Raw genomic sequence first — 12,500 nt, forward strand, 5'->3', positions numbered from 1 at the left:
TTTATAACGGCTTCAGACGGTCACTGCCATCATGCCATGGAGTACTCTCCACTGGAGGTCCCCGTGTCTCTTACTCAGTGGAGGTTTGTACAAAGACCTCCACTGAGGTCCGGAACCTTGATTTAGTCCAAAGTAGTTCCTCCATGGAGTGTCAGTCCGTTTGTCCAGTGTTTTTGTGTGTAGTGTTTTTACCATTAGTTTATAGAAGGTCTTTCCCGAGGCTCCCTCCAGGGAGACCGGGTGAGCTGGCTGCAGCAGAGGCCCACAACAGTTTTTAAAATCCAATGCCAGGAAGGTGGCGGGAAAAGAGTCCTCTATGTTCGGGGACCCGGATCCATTGCTGAAGGATTTTAAAAGCCTGTGAGTTCCTGTCTCCAGTGGTGAAGGACAATGAACCTGGTGGACCTGATCCCCAAACGAGTTGCCAGCCCAGTGGGGTCCTTCAGCTGGGGTCCGGCCAGCTCCACCACCTGGCCCAGCGTGGAGACCCCTGCAGCCTGCAGCAGCCAGTGCAGCGAGGCCCCCTGCTGCCTCCGCTCCTGTTTTAGCAGGTTCCAGACTGTAAAAACACTTTTATAAAAACCAGGAAGAGATGATGCCATTACCTTATTATTATTCATTAAAAACAAGCTGAAATCTAGAGCCAGGCTGTTAAAATGTTGCAGGATGCCTGCAAACCTCTGGAGGAACTGGAGGCGGAAGGCAGCGCCCCTGCTGGCCAGATGGATCAGGCCCTGCCCCCCCTCCTCCCTGGGAAGGAAAAGGACACTCTATTAGACTGCCTTAAACCAGTATTGGGCTGCATTAAACCAGTACTAAACTACCTTAAACCAGTATAAGACTGCCTTAAACCAGTATTGGACTGTCTTAAACCAGTATAAGACTGTCTTAAACCAGCATTAGACTGCCTTAAACCAGCTTTAGACTGCCTTAAACCAGTATAAGACTGTCTTAAACCAGCATTAGACTGCCTTAAACCAGCTTTAGACTGCCTTAAACCAGTATAAGACTGCCTTAAACCAGTATTGGGCTGCATTAAACCAGTACTAAACTACCTTAAACCAGTATAAGACTGTCTTAAGCCAGTATTAGACTGTCTTAAACCAGTATTAGAGTGCCTTAAACCAGTATTAAACCATCTTAGACCAGTATTAAACCGTCTTAAACCAGTATTAAACTGCATTGAACCAGTATTAGACTGCCTTAAACCAGTATTAAACTGCATTGAACCAGTATTAGACTGCCTTAAACCAGTATTAGACTGCCTTAAACCAGTACAAGACTTCCTTAAACCAGTATTAGACTGCCTTAAACCAGTACAAGACTTCCTTAAACCAGTATTGGACTTAATCCATTCCAGACCGGTTGCCATGGTAGGTAGCATGATCCACTGCGATGGAGTGAAAGGGGTGTTGATTCATTATTCTTAATCCTTATTAAATTAAAGTCTGAATTAATATCGTTTATTTTAATTAATCTTTAAAATGAACTAATGATTTGAAAAGGTCTGATAAGAAGTAATAAACATGTGACCTTGTGTGTGTGTGTGTGTGTGTGTGTGTGTGTGTGTGTGTGTGTGTGTGTGTGTGTGTGTGTGTGTGTGTGTGTGTGTGTGTGTGTGTGTGTGTGTGTGTGTGTGAGAGAGTGATGACATAGTACCTGACCTCTCAGGTTTCAGTCAGAGAGGCGAAGCAAAGCGAGGCCAGAAGACACCAGACAGACAGTTAGAGTGAGAGACAGACAGGGTGAAGGACAGAGAGGCAGAGACAGTTAGACACGCAGACAGACACACAGACAGACACTCTACAGAGACTGATTACTGGAATTATTTGGTAAATAAACAACAGAAGCAGGTAAGTCTGAACCATCATCTGTTTACCTCAACTGTGTGTGTGTGTGTGTGTGTGTGTGTGTGTGTGTGTGTGTGTGTGTGTGTGTGTGTGTGTGTGTGTGTGTGTGTGTGTGTGTGTGTGTGTGTCCTAGATGTATGATGACATTAACACATGTTATGAACCTTTTGTCTAAACTGTTAGAGAAAGACTTCTGTGTTCAATATGATGTGAACAGCTTTAATCCAGAGATTTCTGTTTTACGTCTGAACGCACCGTGTGTGTGTGTGTGTGTGTGTGTGTGTGTGTGTGTGTGTGTGTGTGTGTGTGTGTGTGTGTGTGAGAGAGTTGTACACCTGCTGTGCTGCTGTTAAACTGATACTCTCTCAAACCAAATCAACCCTGCGTCATCATCATCTCAGCTGATCAAGCTTTTACAGTCTCAGCAGGTGAGAATAAGATAAAATAAGATAATCCTTTATTAGTCCCGCAGTGGGGAAATTTACAGGATTACAGCAGCAAAGAGGATAGTGCAAACAAGAGACATAGTAAATAAAAATAAAAAATAAAAAAACACAAGATCAAAATAAGTATTATAAATAAGCAAATTAAATAAACAAGTATCGGTCTCCAAAGTGGGGTGAAGGTTGGTCCATAAATCAGGGCGCACTAAAGGAAAAGGCCACTAACCCTAACCCATTCTGAGGGGATCTTCAGCCAAACAGCTGAGCAGGTTTAGTGGAGACCAAGGTTCTAGCATTATTGCCATGTGAGCTGGTAGCTTAACAAAAAGTAAACCAGGACCAAAGTCTATGACGCCTCTCTGAAAGACAAGGTGACTACGTGATGGAACAGAGATCAGTGTTCAGAGTATCAGAGGTAACAGCAGTGAATCTGAGGGTGTGGTGGTAGTATAGACGTTTAAGAATGGAGGCAGCAGCACGTCCATTAATTACATCGCCCTGGTTCTAAGTAAGGACACTGGCTCAACCCTCCTCTCCAGAATAATCAAAGAAAGCTGGTTCTGATATAAGAAACTTATTTTAGTGTGGACTTCAAAGTTAATTTCTCTTGAAGCCAGATGCCAAGATATTTATACTACATAACTCTCTCAATATTGTGATCAATATGTTGCAGGTTTTCAACAGTTAGTAACCCTAACCCTAAACCATTGTGTCATCAGCATACAGATGGACGAGACAGCCACTCAATAATGAGACGAGATCATTAACATCAATGTAATATAAAAGTTACAGACATTTCATTCAGGGTATATAAAAACACAATGGTTTTTTTTGTTTTTCATCATTATCTCTAGCAGAACGTATGTTATTGTTTAATATTTGTAAATTGAGTAAAAGCAGAAGTCTTGATAGAAATGGCTTGAGTTGGTTTTTACAAGAGATGACAGGATTTCCCGTAAACAGGATAGTTTGGAAATTCGGCGATAGTTATTGAAGGCACTTCAATCTACGTCTTTGTGCAATGGACCCACAAGAGCTGTTTTCCAGCCTCCAGAAAATATTCCTGTTAAATTAATACAATTCTATATGTGTGTTATTTTCTCTGTAATTAATGGAGCGGCTATCTTGAGAAACACTGGTCCAGTTTATCCAGTTTACCCTCTCCAGTGGATTTCCTGGAATCAAAGGAATGCAGTCCTACATAAACAACACTAGGGTCAACACCAACCATAACCCAAGCAAGGCTTGAAGGTAAACTGAGAACTGTGGCACATGAAGTTATCCAACATCAGAGAGGGGAGAACCTCTCTTAGATTCTTAACTCCAAAATAATGCTTTTTAAAGGCTAAACATTGAATATTAATAATTCATCAAAGTTATCTTAACCGGCTTCACAGATAGTCTGAGTTTCTATTGCCATTTACAGCCATCCAAAATTGTGCTGGTTTAGATTACGATCTAGTATTTAAATAAAGGTTTGGTCTTCCTCACAGACAACGTGTTTTAATTCCTAAGTAGTTTAAAAGGAAGCACAGGTTCTCTTCCTTAAAAAGGATAGCTGTTGATCTGTCTCTTATTCTGTATCTTATGAAACCCATGCTGGTTGAGTGTAATAAACATGCACCCTGACCCCCCAAAGGCTGTACCGCCGGTGTATGGAGCAGGTGGCACTATGACGATAATGTCGTTCCCATTATTATTATTATACAGGATCAAATGTGTGTCTTCATCTCAGGTTTCATTCTACTGTGTCCCCTGTTGATGGAAACGTTTCCTTAAAACGGGGATAGACTTCAGGAAATGAACCGTTATACAAAGTGAAGAACATGAATGAAGAACCTTCTCATTGCCTTAATCATTTGTACCACTATGACTCCAACGGACACAATTAAACATGTCTAATATTGACATACACAAAAAAATGAAAAGAAAAAACCTCTGGTAGCTGCACATCAAAAGTATATTCATTCATTCAGAATCATAAACTAACATTACAGAGATATGAGGAAAGACACACACACACACACACACACACACACACACACACACACACACACACACACACACACACACACACACACACACACAGAAACAGACAGACACACACCATGCTGGCAGGCTACGCTAACGTTAGCTTACTGTCATCACATGACCTATAGACTAACAATACCGTTACTTCCTCAAATGCCACCTGCTCCTCTAGTGACCTTTGACACTTCTTACCAGAGTAGTTCTCCATGGTAACGTCACCTCTCTCTCACACACACACACACACACACACACACACACACACACACACACACACACACACACACACACACACACACACACACACACACACACACACACACACACACACACCTAAAATGTACCGGAGTACTGCCAGTCTAGAGTATGAGTCGATCTGATTATTATTACATTTGTGTATTCCAATAACTTCATGTTTTCGTTATGGCCTTTAGAATGTTTCTAGAGGAACATAACTTGAAAGAGAACGCTGCTGGAACACTTTCAGACTAACAATGGATAACCTCTCTTTTTTAGAGAAAAACTACTAACAGAAATAAACCAACTAAAAAAGCAGAAATGTAATAACTTAATGTCTTTTAAATGGATGCTAAAGACGTCAGGGTCTCCAAGGCCAAGATAATAAACAAAAAACCCTCACTAACTGGAAATAAGGAGTTTAACTGGTCTAACGAAACAAACAGAAAAATAATACTAAGCTCCCTAACAGTCCACGAAACAGGAGAAAAGAGGAAAAGCTAAGTTAATAAGAAAGAACCCTTCAAGGCTTCCTCAGAGTTATCCTGGTTAATCAAAGCCTCTCTACTCTAATGCTACAAACACTGACCTCTTTACAGCCAGGAGGAGAAACACTGGGCCCACTTACCAGTAAGCACCATGTTGGTTTGATCCATCGCCCACCATAAGCAGTCTGCCTCACACTTTATTCTACGACCTTGATTACCATAATCAGCAACCTGCCAGCCAAGACAAAGGAGGACTGTCATAAGATAACGACACGAAGAGGCTCTGGTTCTGGGGGTTCATGTGCAGCTCCACAGGCTCACTGATGAAGTCCAGGTGTGGGTGCTCCAGGTCCTGAAGGGGGCATGGCAGACCTGAAAACAGAGGAAACTCAGTGGGCGTGACAGTGTTGCTTCCATGTGTTCTTATGGCGTGAATGACAATATTTAATCTACAACCCCAGTGAAAACATGAATAGGCTGAGGCAGTAAGTTTCATCTCTTATAAGTGGGGCTGCACAATGTTGAAATGTCACAAAGATTAGGCCACGCTAAGATAAGGCCTATTAGTGTTATACTATTCACACAACTTAACAAGTTAATGACAAAAGACAGACCTTATCATTTCTAAAAGTCACAAAATGTTTTTACTTAACAGAAAGTCTTAAGCCTTTCATAAAGGATTGTTTAATGAGCTATAAAAACCAACAGTTTGGTCTCCTGTATGCAACACCGCCTGTATTAACTGGGCAGTCTAGCAGCAATCTAACAGCACCATTACTTACTATCATAAACCCACTTTAACACAACATCAGAATACATTCTCTAATCATAAATTCAGTCCTGTGTTGAGCCGTGTGTTGAGCCATCTTCTGTTCTATTAGAACACATTAATGTAACAGAATACACAAATGGAATTATAACCAGATCTAGACTCTGGATGGTGCAGAGATATTCAATTATATTCATTTACACATTTAACTGCTGAGCTGTGCTGGTTTTAGCCTGGAAATGTTCTTAACTTCTTTGTATCCGTCTAATATTATAGATTTTTTCTGGTTTTGTGAACTCTGCCGCTCTGCTGACTGTAGACCTATCCATGTTTGTAACTGGTCATATCTACAAACACAGACCCTTTATGGGAACCAGTTTTATGCAGGATGAGAAATCCTGGATTGACTTACCAAGTTAAAAAAAGCACATCTATTTAAGTGGATGTGTATACATTGTAGAATACTACATTGAGTACACACAAACTGTTGTGTCATTCATACACCGATTGGACCCGGCTGGCTTCTCATGAATGGGAGCTCGCTGCAGTGGTCAGCTGGTAGAGAGCTGTTTGGTAGAGATGGATAGGATCCTGGTTGTTGATCCTGATCTAGCAGTTGAGAGCCTGTATATGGCAGTGGTATGTGTGGAAAAAAAGAAAAGTCAAATGGGTTTAAAACAGTAGTGGAATTTAAATGAGCAAGCCAAACAGCAAACACTATAAAAAAAACTGTTTTAAAGCCTCACACCTGAGCTACAGGTGAGACACACCTGAATAACTTCTGTTGTGTTCTGTCTGTTGAAGTGCTTGTAAGCAGCTGTGCGGTGATGAGCAGAGGACTAGTTAGGGTTACTGGGGCTCTGTGAGCTCGTCTTCAGTTTCAGACTGCAGCAGCAGCCGTGTTGTGATTGTGGAGGTTAGTATGAAGGTGCTGCATTCTAAATGTGCCTCAGTCTTTTAAAAGATTAAAAAGTGACTTGTTAGCTTGACAATGAAAGGAGGTAATGACATCCCACAGTTCCTTGTGGCAGATCTAAGGCAGACCCACAATTGGTAAGGATCTCAATCAGACCTTCGTTCGCAATAATCGAGTTTACAAAAATCCGTCACCCCTGCAGCACTCTATCATATCCATGTCGCATCATAATGAATTAGCACTAGCTTACGCGCAGTCAGATTTTCTGAGCAAACCAGTTTTCTTTCCTGAGTCCTTCTGAATTCTCCCTCTCACATTTATTTGATCTCATGACGTCTTCCACCGAGCTCAAGGAAAAGCTTTTTCCAAGAAACATAGGATTTCTTTTTTGACTATAGGACCACAGCCTCTGACTCGAGTTGACATGTTGGAAGACTCTCTGTATTTTTAGGCCAACTGACTGTGTTCAACAAGCTGATCAGGGATCAGATATTAACAACTGCTGCCACCAACAACTGCTGCGGTCTGATTTAGCTCAGTATGGCTGTGATCAGGATAACCGCTAACCGAGCAGGGTCACACTGAAAGGTTAACAGCCTGCGAGAATAAATACTGTTTAGCTAGTCGGATTAGCAGCGCTAGCTTGAGTTTAGGATTATATGTACGGGTCCTGACATAAGATAAGATAAGATAAGATAATCCTTTATTAGTCCCGCAGCGGGGAAATTTGCATATCAAAGCTTTAATATCGATGGATGATCCGACATATCTGGATGCTAAATATAAATCTGCTGCATCCTTATGAACAGAGGCCTGACAGAGGAGCTAATTATTAAGCCAACAAGCTAAGACCTATTAGCTAATGTTGAACTTTGAACCCTGAAATTTCTCTTAGTGAAAGAAAAGAAATGCTACTTCGCTTTGTTCCAGTATTTCATTGAAATGATTCCATTATACGAGTTATAATCTACTTTATATTTTGACCCCAGACCGACAGACTCTCTATAAGAGGCTGTATTGCTCTCAGTTTTAAAGCTAGAAGCTACTGATATAATATATAACTAGAAAGCCTACAGAGTCGACTGGTGCATGGTGTTGGTACGTCGTAGAGGCTTGTCTGGAAGGCGGACAGATAACGATCCAAAAATTGGCTACATTCGTCCCCACAAGACTGATGTACAAACATTCTCATTTGATGCTAATCCCATGCATCTTTTTGCATGCAGTATAAGTTATTAGTTATTTTTGCCTATTCTAAAAATGTGGATTCGAATATTTCTCAATACTAGTGTGCCTAAACAATCTTGGAATTGCATTAATTGGGTATGGCCCAAACCCAAATGTCCACACTCACAGACAGGAAACACATTGAGGCGCGTTTTGTTCTGTCCCACTGTCACTTAATGGACAATTTCCTAAAGTCCAAATTGCTGCAGACTTTGCCCAAGGGAATTACCCACAAATCATAACTATGTGACAATACACACAGGGTTACCAGTGGAAGTGTGGAAGCTGGTGACGTAAAATAGGTAAACGGAGGCACATGTGTGTGTGAGACTTTTATTACACAGCTGGTTTATTAATTAAATTGAGGAAAATTTGTGAATTGTGAATAACATAACATGTGTTTGCGTTGTCATGGTTACGTGATAGATTTCGTATTTACACCATCTGAAAGCCTTGCAGCATCTCCCACTCTCATTTAACAGCTGACGTCCGTTAGGTCGCTGGGGTTCAGGGTTTATGGCCTAATGGGGGACAAAGCAAAGACTCTTGTCAATCCAATTAGCTCAACCTGTGGTGACCTCTGGGATAATCACTGCTTCATGAAACGACCATAAACTTCAGGAGATGTATGGCTCTCCTAGTATAATGACAATAAGGGCTTCTGATCAGTTTCCAGAACAGAAGTGCTCGCCATCCAATTGCAGAAAAAATGTCAGTTCTTGCAGACATCTCCACATGTCAAAAGTTTTAGATACCAAATCACAGCGTGACTCTTTTTATGGTCCTCCTCAAGGTCTAGTAATCTTAATGCAATATTTAGAGGACTTTTTGATGAATTTTTGAGTTGCAAGAAATTGTGATGTTCAGCACCAAATATATGTAACAAATGGTATATGAGATATATATAGAGAGAAAGTATGGCCATGATATACTCCCATCATAAGTGGTATTGAGGCTGTTCGCCCTCTCCACCAAGGACCTGTAGATCATAGGGGGGGTCCCCTATCAGCTCTGCAGCCTAGCTGACTTCAGGAGTAGCTCGTTGTTGTGACACCAGCGTATCACTTCCTCTACTTCCTTCAGGTTAACCCTAACCCCAACCACGACCGTGTGTCAACAGGAAGTGATGCAGAAATGGCAGCTCTGGGGTTCTTTGGTGATAAAGATGGGAGTGTCTGCCCCTCACCATGAGGTGGTTCAAAGTTCATCTGACTGCTGTTCTTAATAGTAAATACATTTATGTCAGTAGACGTTTTGAATATAAATTCAGTTTGACCCGTAATGTTGTTGTTCTTTAAACAGGATATTTGTTAATGGACCTGAATGAAGCTGCTGTAGAGATTCAGAGGATCTCTGATCTCTCTCTCTCCCAACACAAATACACACACACACACACATACACAGAAATGTAATTGCAGCACATTTGGAGGTTTTGGCACCTGAATCGCAATGTGATCCTCTAAAGACACACACTCAGCAAACACACAAAAACATGCATAAACACACACACTTCCTTGTACCTCTATCTTTGTGAGGACACTCGTTGACCCTTAGCCACATAGCTGCCTAACATTGTCACACTAACATCTGGGGCTGGACCTAAATATTTGACTCCTTGGTTATTCGTTGGGTGGGTTGGTATTCTGCTATTCATTGTTATTTTTTTAACCCCTTGGGATTACAAACCTGCATTAAACACACAAAACCTTCTAGAACATGCTTCTTATTCAATAGAACAACCATTATGTAGAATTACAGATTTCTTAAAAAAAAACAAGTGTTGCTGCAGAATCTTTAGGATGTTTGGTGAAGTACGATTGAAGACAATGTATTAAAAAAGCTTAAAACCTACAACTTCAAACTACAGACCATCCATCCATCCATCCATCCCTCCCCCCATCCATCCATCCATCCATCCATCCATCCATCCATCCATCCATCCATCCATCCATCCATCCATCCATCCATCCATCCCCCCATTCATCCATCCATCCATCCATCCATCCCCCATTCATCCATTAATTTGGCCAGTAGGATTCACCGACCATCACTTAGTCACGTTAGATGTTCACACCTCACCAACCACTAAATGCAGCTCTTACTGGCACTTCAACGTTAAGATGCTTCAGGACAGTGATTTCTGTCAGAAGTTTGAGGCATTCTGGGGGATCTGGAGAGAAAAGAAGAGCGACTTTGAGTCCCTGAGTCAGTGGTGGGATGTGGGCAAGGCTCATATACGAGTCTTTGTTCAACAGTATACAAGTCACTCCACAGTCAAAGTCAAAAGGGTCATTGAGGATCTAGGAAATTAAATCAGGGATTTGGAGCATAGTCTATTCACTCACACCAGCACAGACACTCACAGGCTTCAACAGAAGAAACAACAGCTAGGTTCATTTCTACGAGAACGAGCTAAAGGAGCTTTGGTCAGGTCAAGGTTCACCAGCGTCAGGGACATGGATGCTCCTACCTCCTACCTCCTACCTCCTACTTATTCAGTGTGGAGAAGTCCATCTCTTGGACAAAACCAATGGTGTCTCTCTGCCTCCCTGATGGTACGATGACGACTGACCCGACTGAAATGAGACAACATGCGGTAAGCTTCTACAGCGCCCTCTTCAGGAAGGAGGACAACCGCAGAGAGAGTGTGGACGAGCAGCTTCAGGACCTTCCTCAGCTGGGCTCTGAGGACAGAGCTGCCCTCCAACATCTCCCTGGAGGAGCTGACTGCTGCTGTGGGTCAGATGGCTGCTGGTAGAGCTCCTGGACTGGACAGACTGCCTGCGGACTTCTATAGGCACTTCTGGTGTTTGGGAGCCGACCTGTGGGAGGTGCGGCAGGAGTGTTCTCAAACAGGCCTGTTACCGACATCCTGTTGACATGCAGTATTATCACTGTTACCCAAAAAGGAGATTTGTCCTCACTGAAGAACTGGAGACTGGTGGCGTTGTTATGCACAGACTATAAATTTATCTCAAATGTGCTCGCCAGCCGGCTTAAAAACTTTCTGAAGTTGATAATCCACAGAGACCAGTCTTACTGCGTACTGGACAGATCCATCATGGATAACATTTTTCTAATGAGAGACTTGTTGGATCTCTGTAAACTGTACAATATTGATGTTGGTGTTGTATCATTAGATCAGGAGAAGGCTTTTGATAGGGTTGATGTCACTGCTGGGTTTGATGTACAAGGAAGCTACTTGTCTGGTGAAGGTGGGGGGCGGGCTGAGCTGTCCAGTTCAGGTCCAGAGAGGCATCAGACAGGGATGTCCTATCTCTGGACAGCTATATTCCATTGCCATTGAGCCTCTTCTGAACAGGTTAAGATCCCGTCTATCAGGACTCATGTTACCTGGATTGCCTCAGCGACCCTCGTTGGTGGTCTCAGCTTATGCTGATGACATTTATGTGTTCGTCAAAGACCAGAGGGATATCAAGTTCCTGGGTAACAGTTTAGATTTCTTTGAGAGGGCATCTTCAGCAAAGGTAAACTGGGAGAAAAGTGAACCGTGTGGGCAGACAAAGAAACACCAAAGCTACCAGGAAACGTCAGATGGGGAAGGCAGGGCTTGAAGGTTTTGTTTTTTTGGGGGGGAACCGAGGAGTTTCAAAGACAGAACTGGGAGGCTGCTATGGAGAGAGTGTGTACCAGACTGTCTAAATGGAAATGGCTGTTAAATCAGCTCTCTTACAGGGGGAGGGTCAAATCCTTGGTTGCCTCGACCCTTTGGCACAGACTGGTAGTCCTACCTCCACCACGGGGCCTGATTGAAGAAATCCAGAGGTCAGTCGTGGACTTCTTCTGGTCAGGGCTTCACTGGCTGAGATCTGCGGTGCTGTACCTACCGGTCCAGGAGGGAGGACAGGGCCTGGTGGACATCGCATCACATATCACAGCCTTCAGACTGCAGATGGCTCAGAGACTACTCTACCGCTTCGGCCTGCCATGGACTGATACCGCCTGTGTGCTGCTGAGGAGGGCTGGACGCCTAGGTTACGACAAACACCTGTTCCTACTTCAGCCCCAGTCAGTGGATCTAACTGGTTTGACACCTTTCTACCAGTCCGTCCTACAGGCATGGCAGGTGTTTACTTTTCATCGGAGAGCTGTGACGACACCAGGGATGTGGCTCTTTGAGGAGCCGCTGTTTGGAAGCAGCTACATCACATCCCAGGTCCTGTCGTCCATCAGCGTGAGATCCAGACTGAGAGAGGCCGGCTGTGTGAAGCTGGGTTATCTAATGAAGACCTCCATCCCTCATCTAGCGGAGCTGATCAACATCCGGTCCAGCAGGCTGCTGCTCAGGCTGGTGGAGGAGGTCTGTGCTTCCCTGCCAGAAGTCCTCAGAGCGTTTGTTAGACGCCGTACACTATCTGACCAATGGGATGATGAATGTCAGTATGTCTTTCCTTCCCTGGCTGTCTGTCCTGCTGTGGGACAGTGGAAAGACGAGGAGGACATCCTGCTGTCTCTAAAGACACCACAGTTGGGGGACTTTGAGACTCTGGGGAGGAAAGCAGCATATCATGTCAGTGTAAA

General features: G+C 43.2%; 1 protein-coding gene across 1 annotated transcript in view; it reads right to left on the reverse strand.

Annotated features, from left to right (window-relative positions):
* The window catches only part of crhr1 (corticotropin releasing hormone receptor 1), a 28,553-nt gene extending 18,137 nt beyond the window's left edge, over positions 1–10,416 (reverse strand). Inside the window, exons 1-5 of the mRNA XM_054607185.1 lie at positions 10,402–10,416; positions 10,061–10,258; positions 5,278–5,398; positions 426–559; positions 193–249 (exon numbers count right to left, since the gene is read on the reverse strand). Of these exons, the coding sequence (XP_054463160.1) occupies positions 193–249; positions 426–559; positions 5,278–5,398; positions 10,061–10,258; positions 10,402–10,416 (525 nt within the window). The remainder of the gene's footprint in view (positions 1–192; positions 250–425; positions 560–5,277; positions 5,399–10,060; positions 10,259–10,401) is intronic.
* Between the last annotated feature and the right edge of the window lie 2,084 nt (positions 10,417–12,500).

This window comes from Anoplopoma fimbria, chromosome 11, assembly GCF_027596085.1.
Source record: "Anoplopoma fimbria isolate UVic2021 breed Golden Eagle Sablefish chromosome 11, Afim_UVic_2022, whole genome shotgun sequence".
NCBI classification, from domain to species: Eukaryota; Metazoa; Chordata; class Actinopteri; order Perciformes; family Anoplopomatidae; genus Anoplopoma; species Anoplopoma fimbria.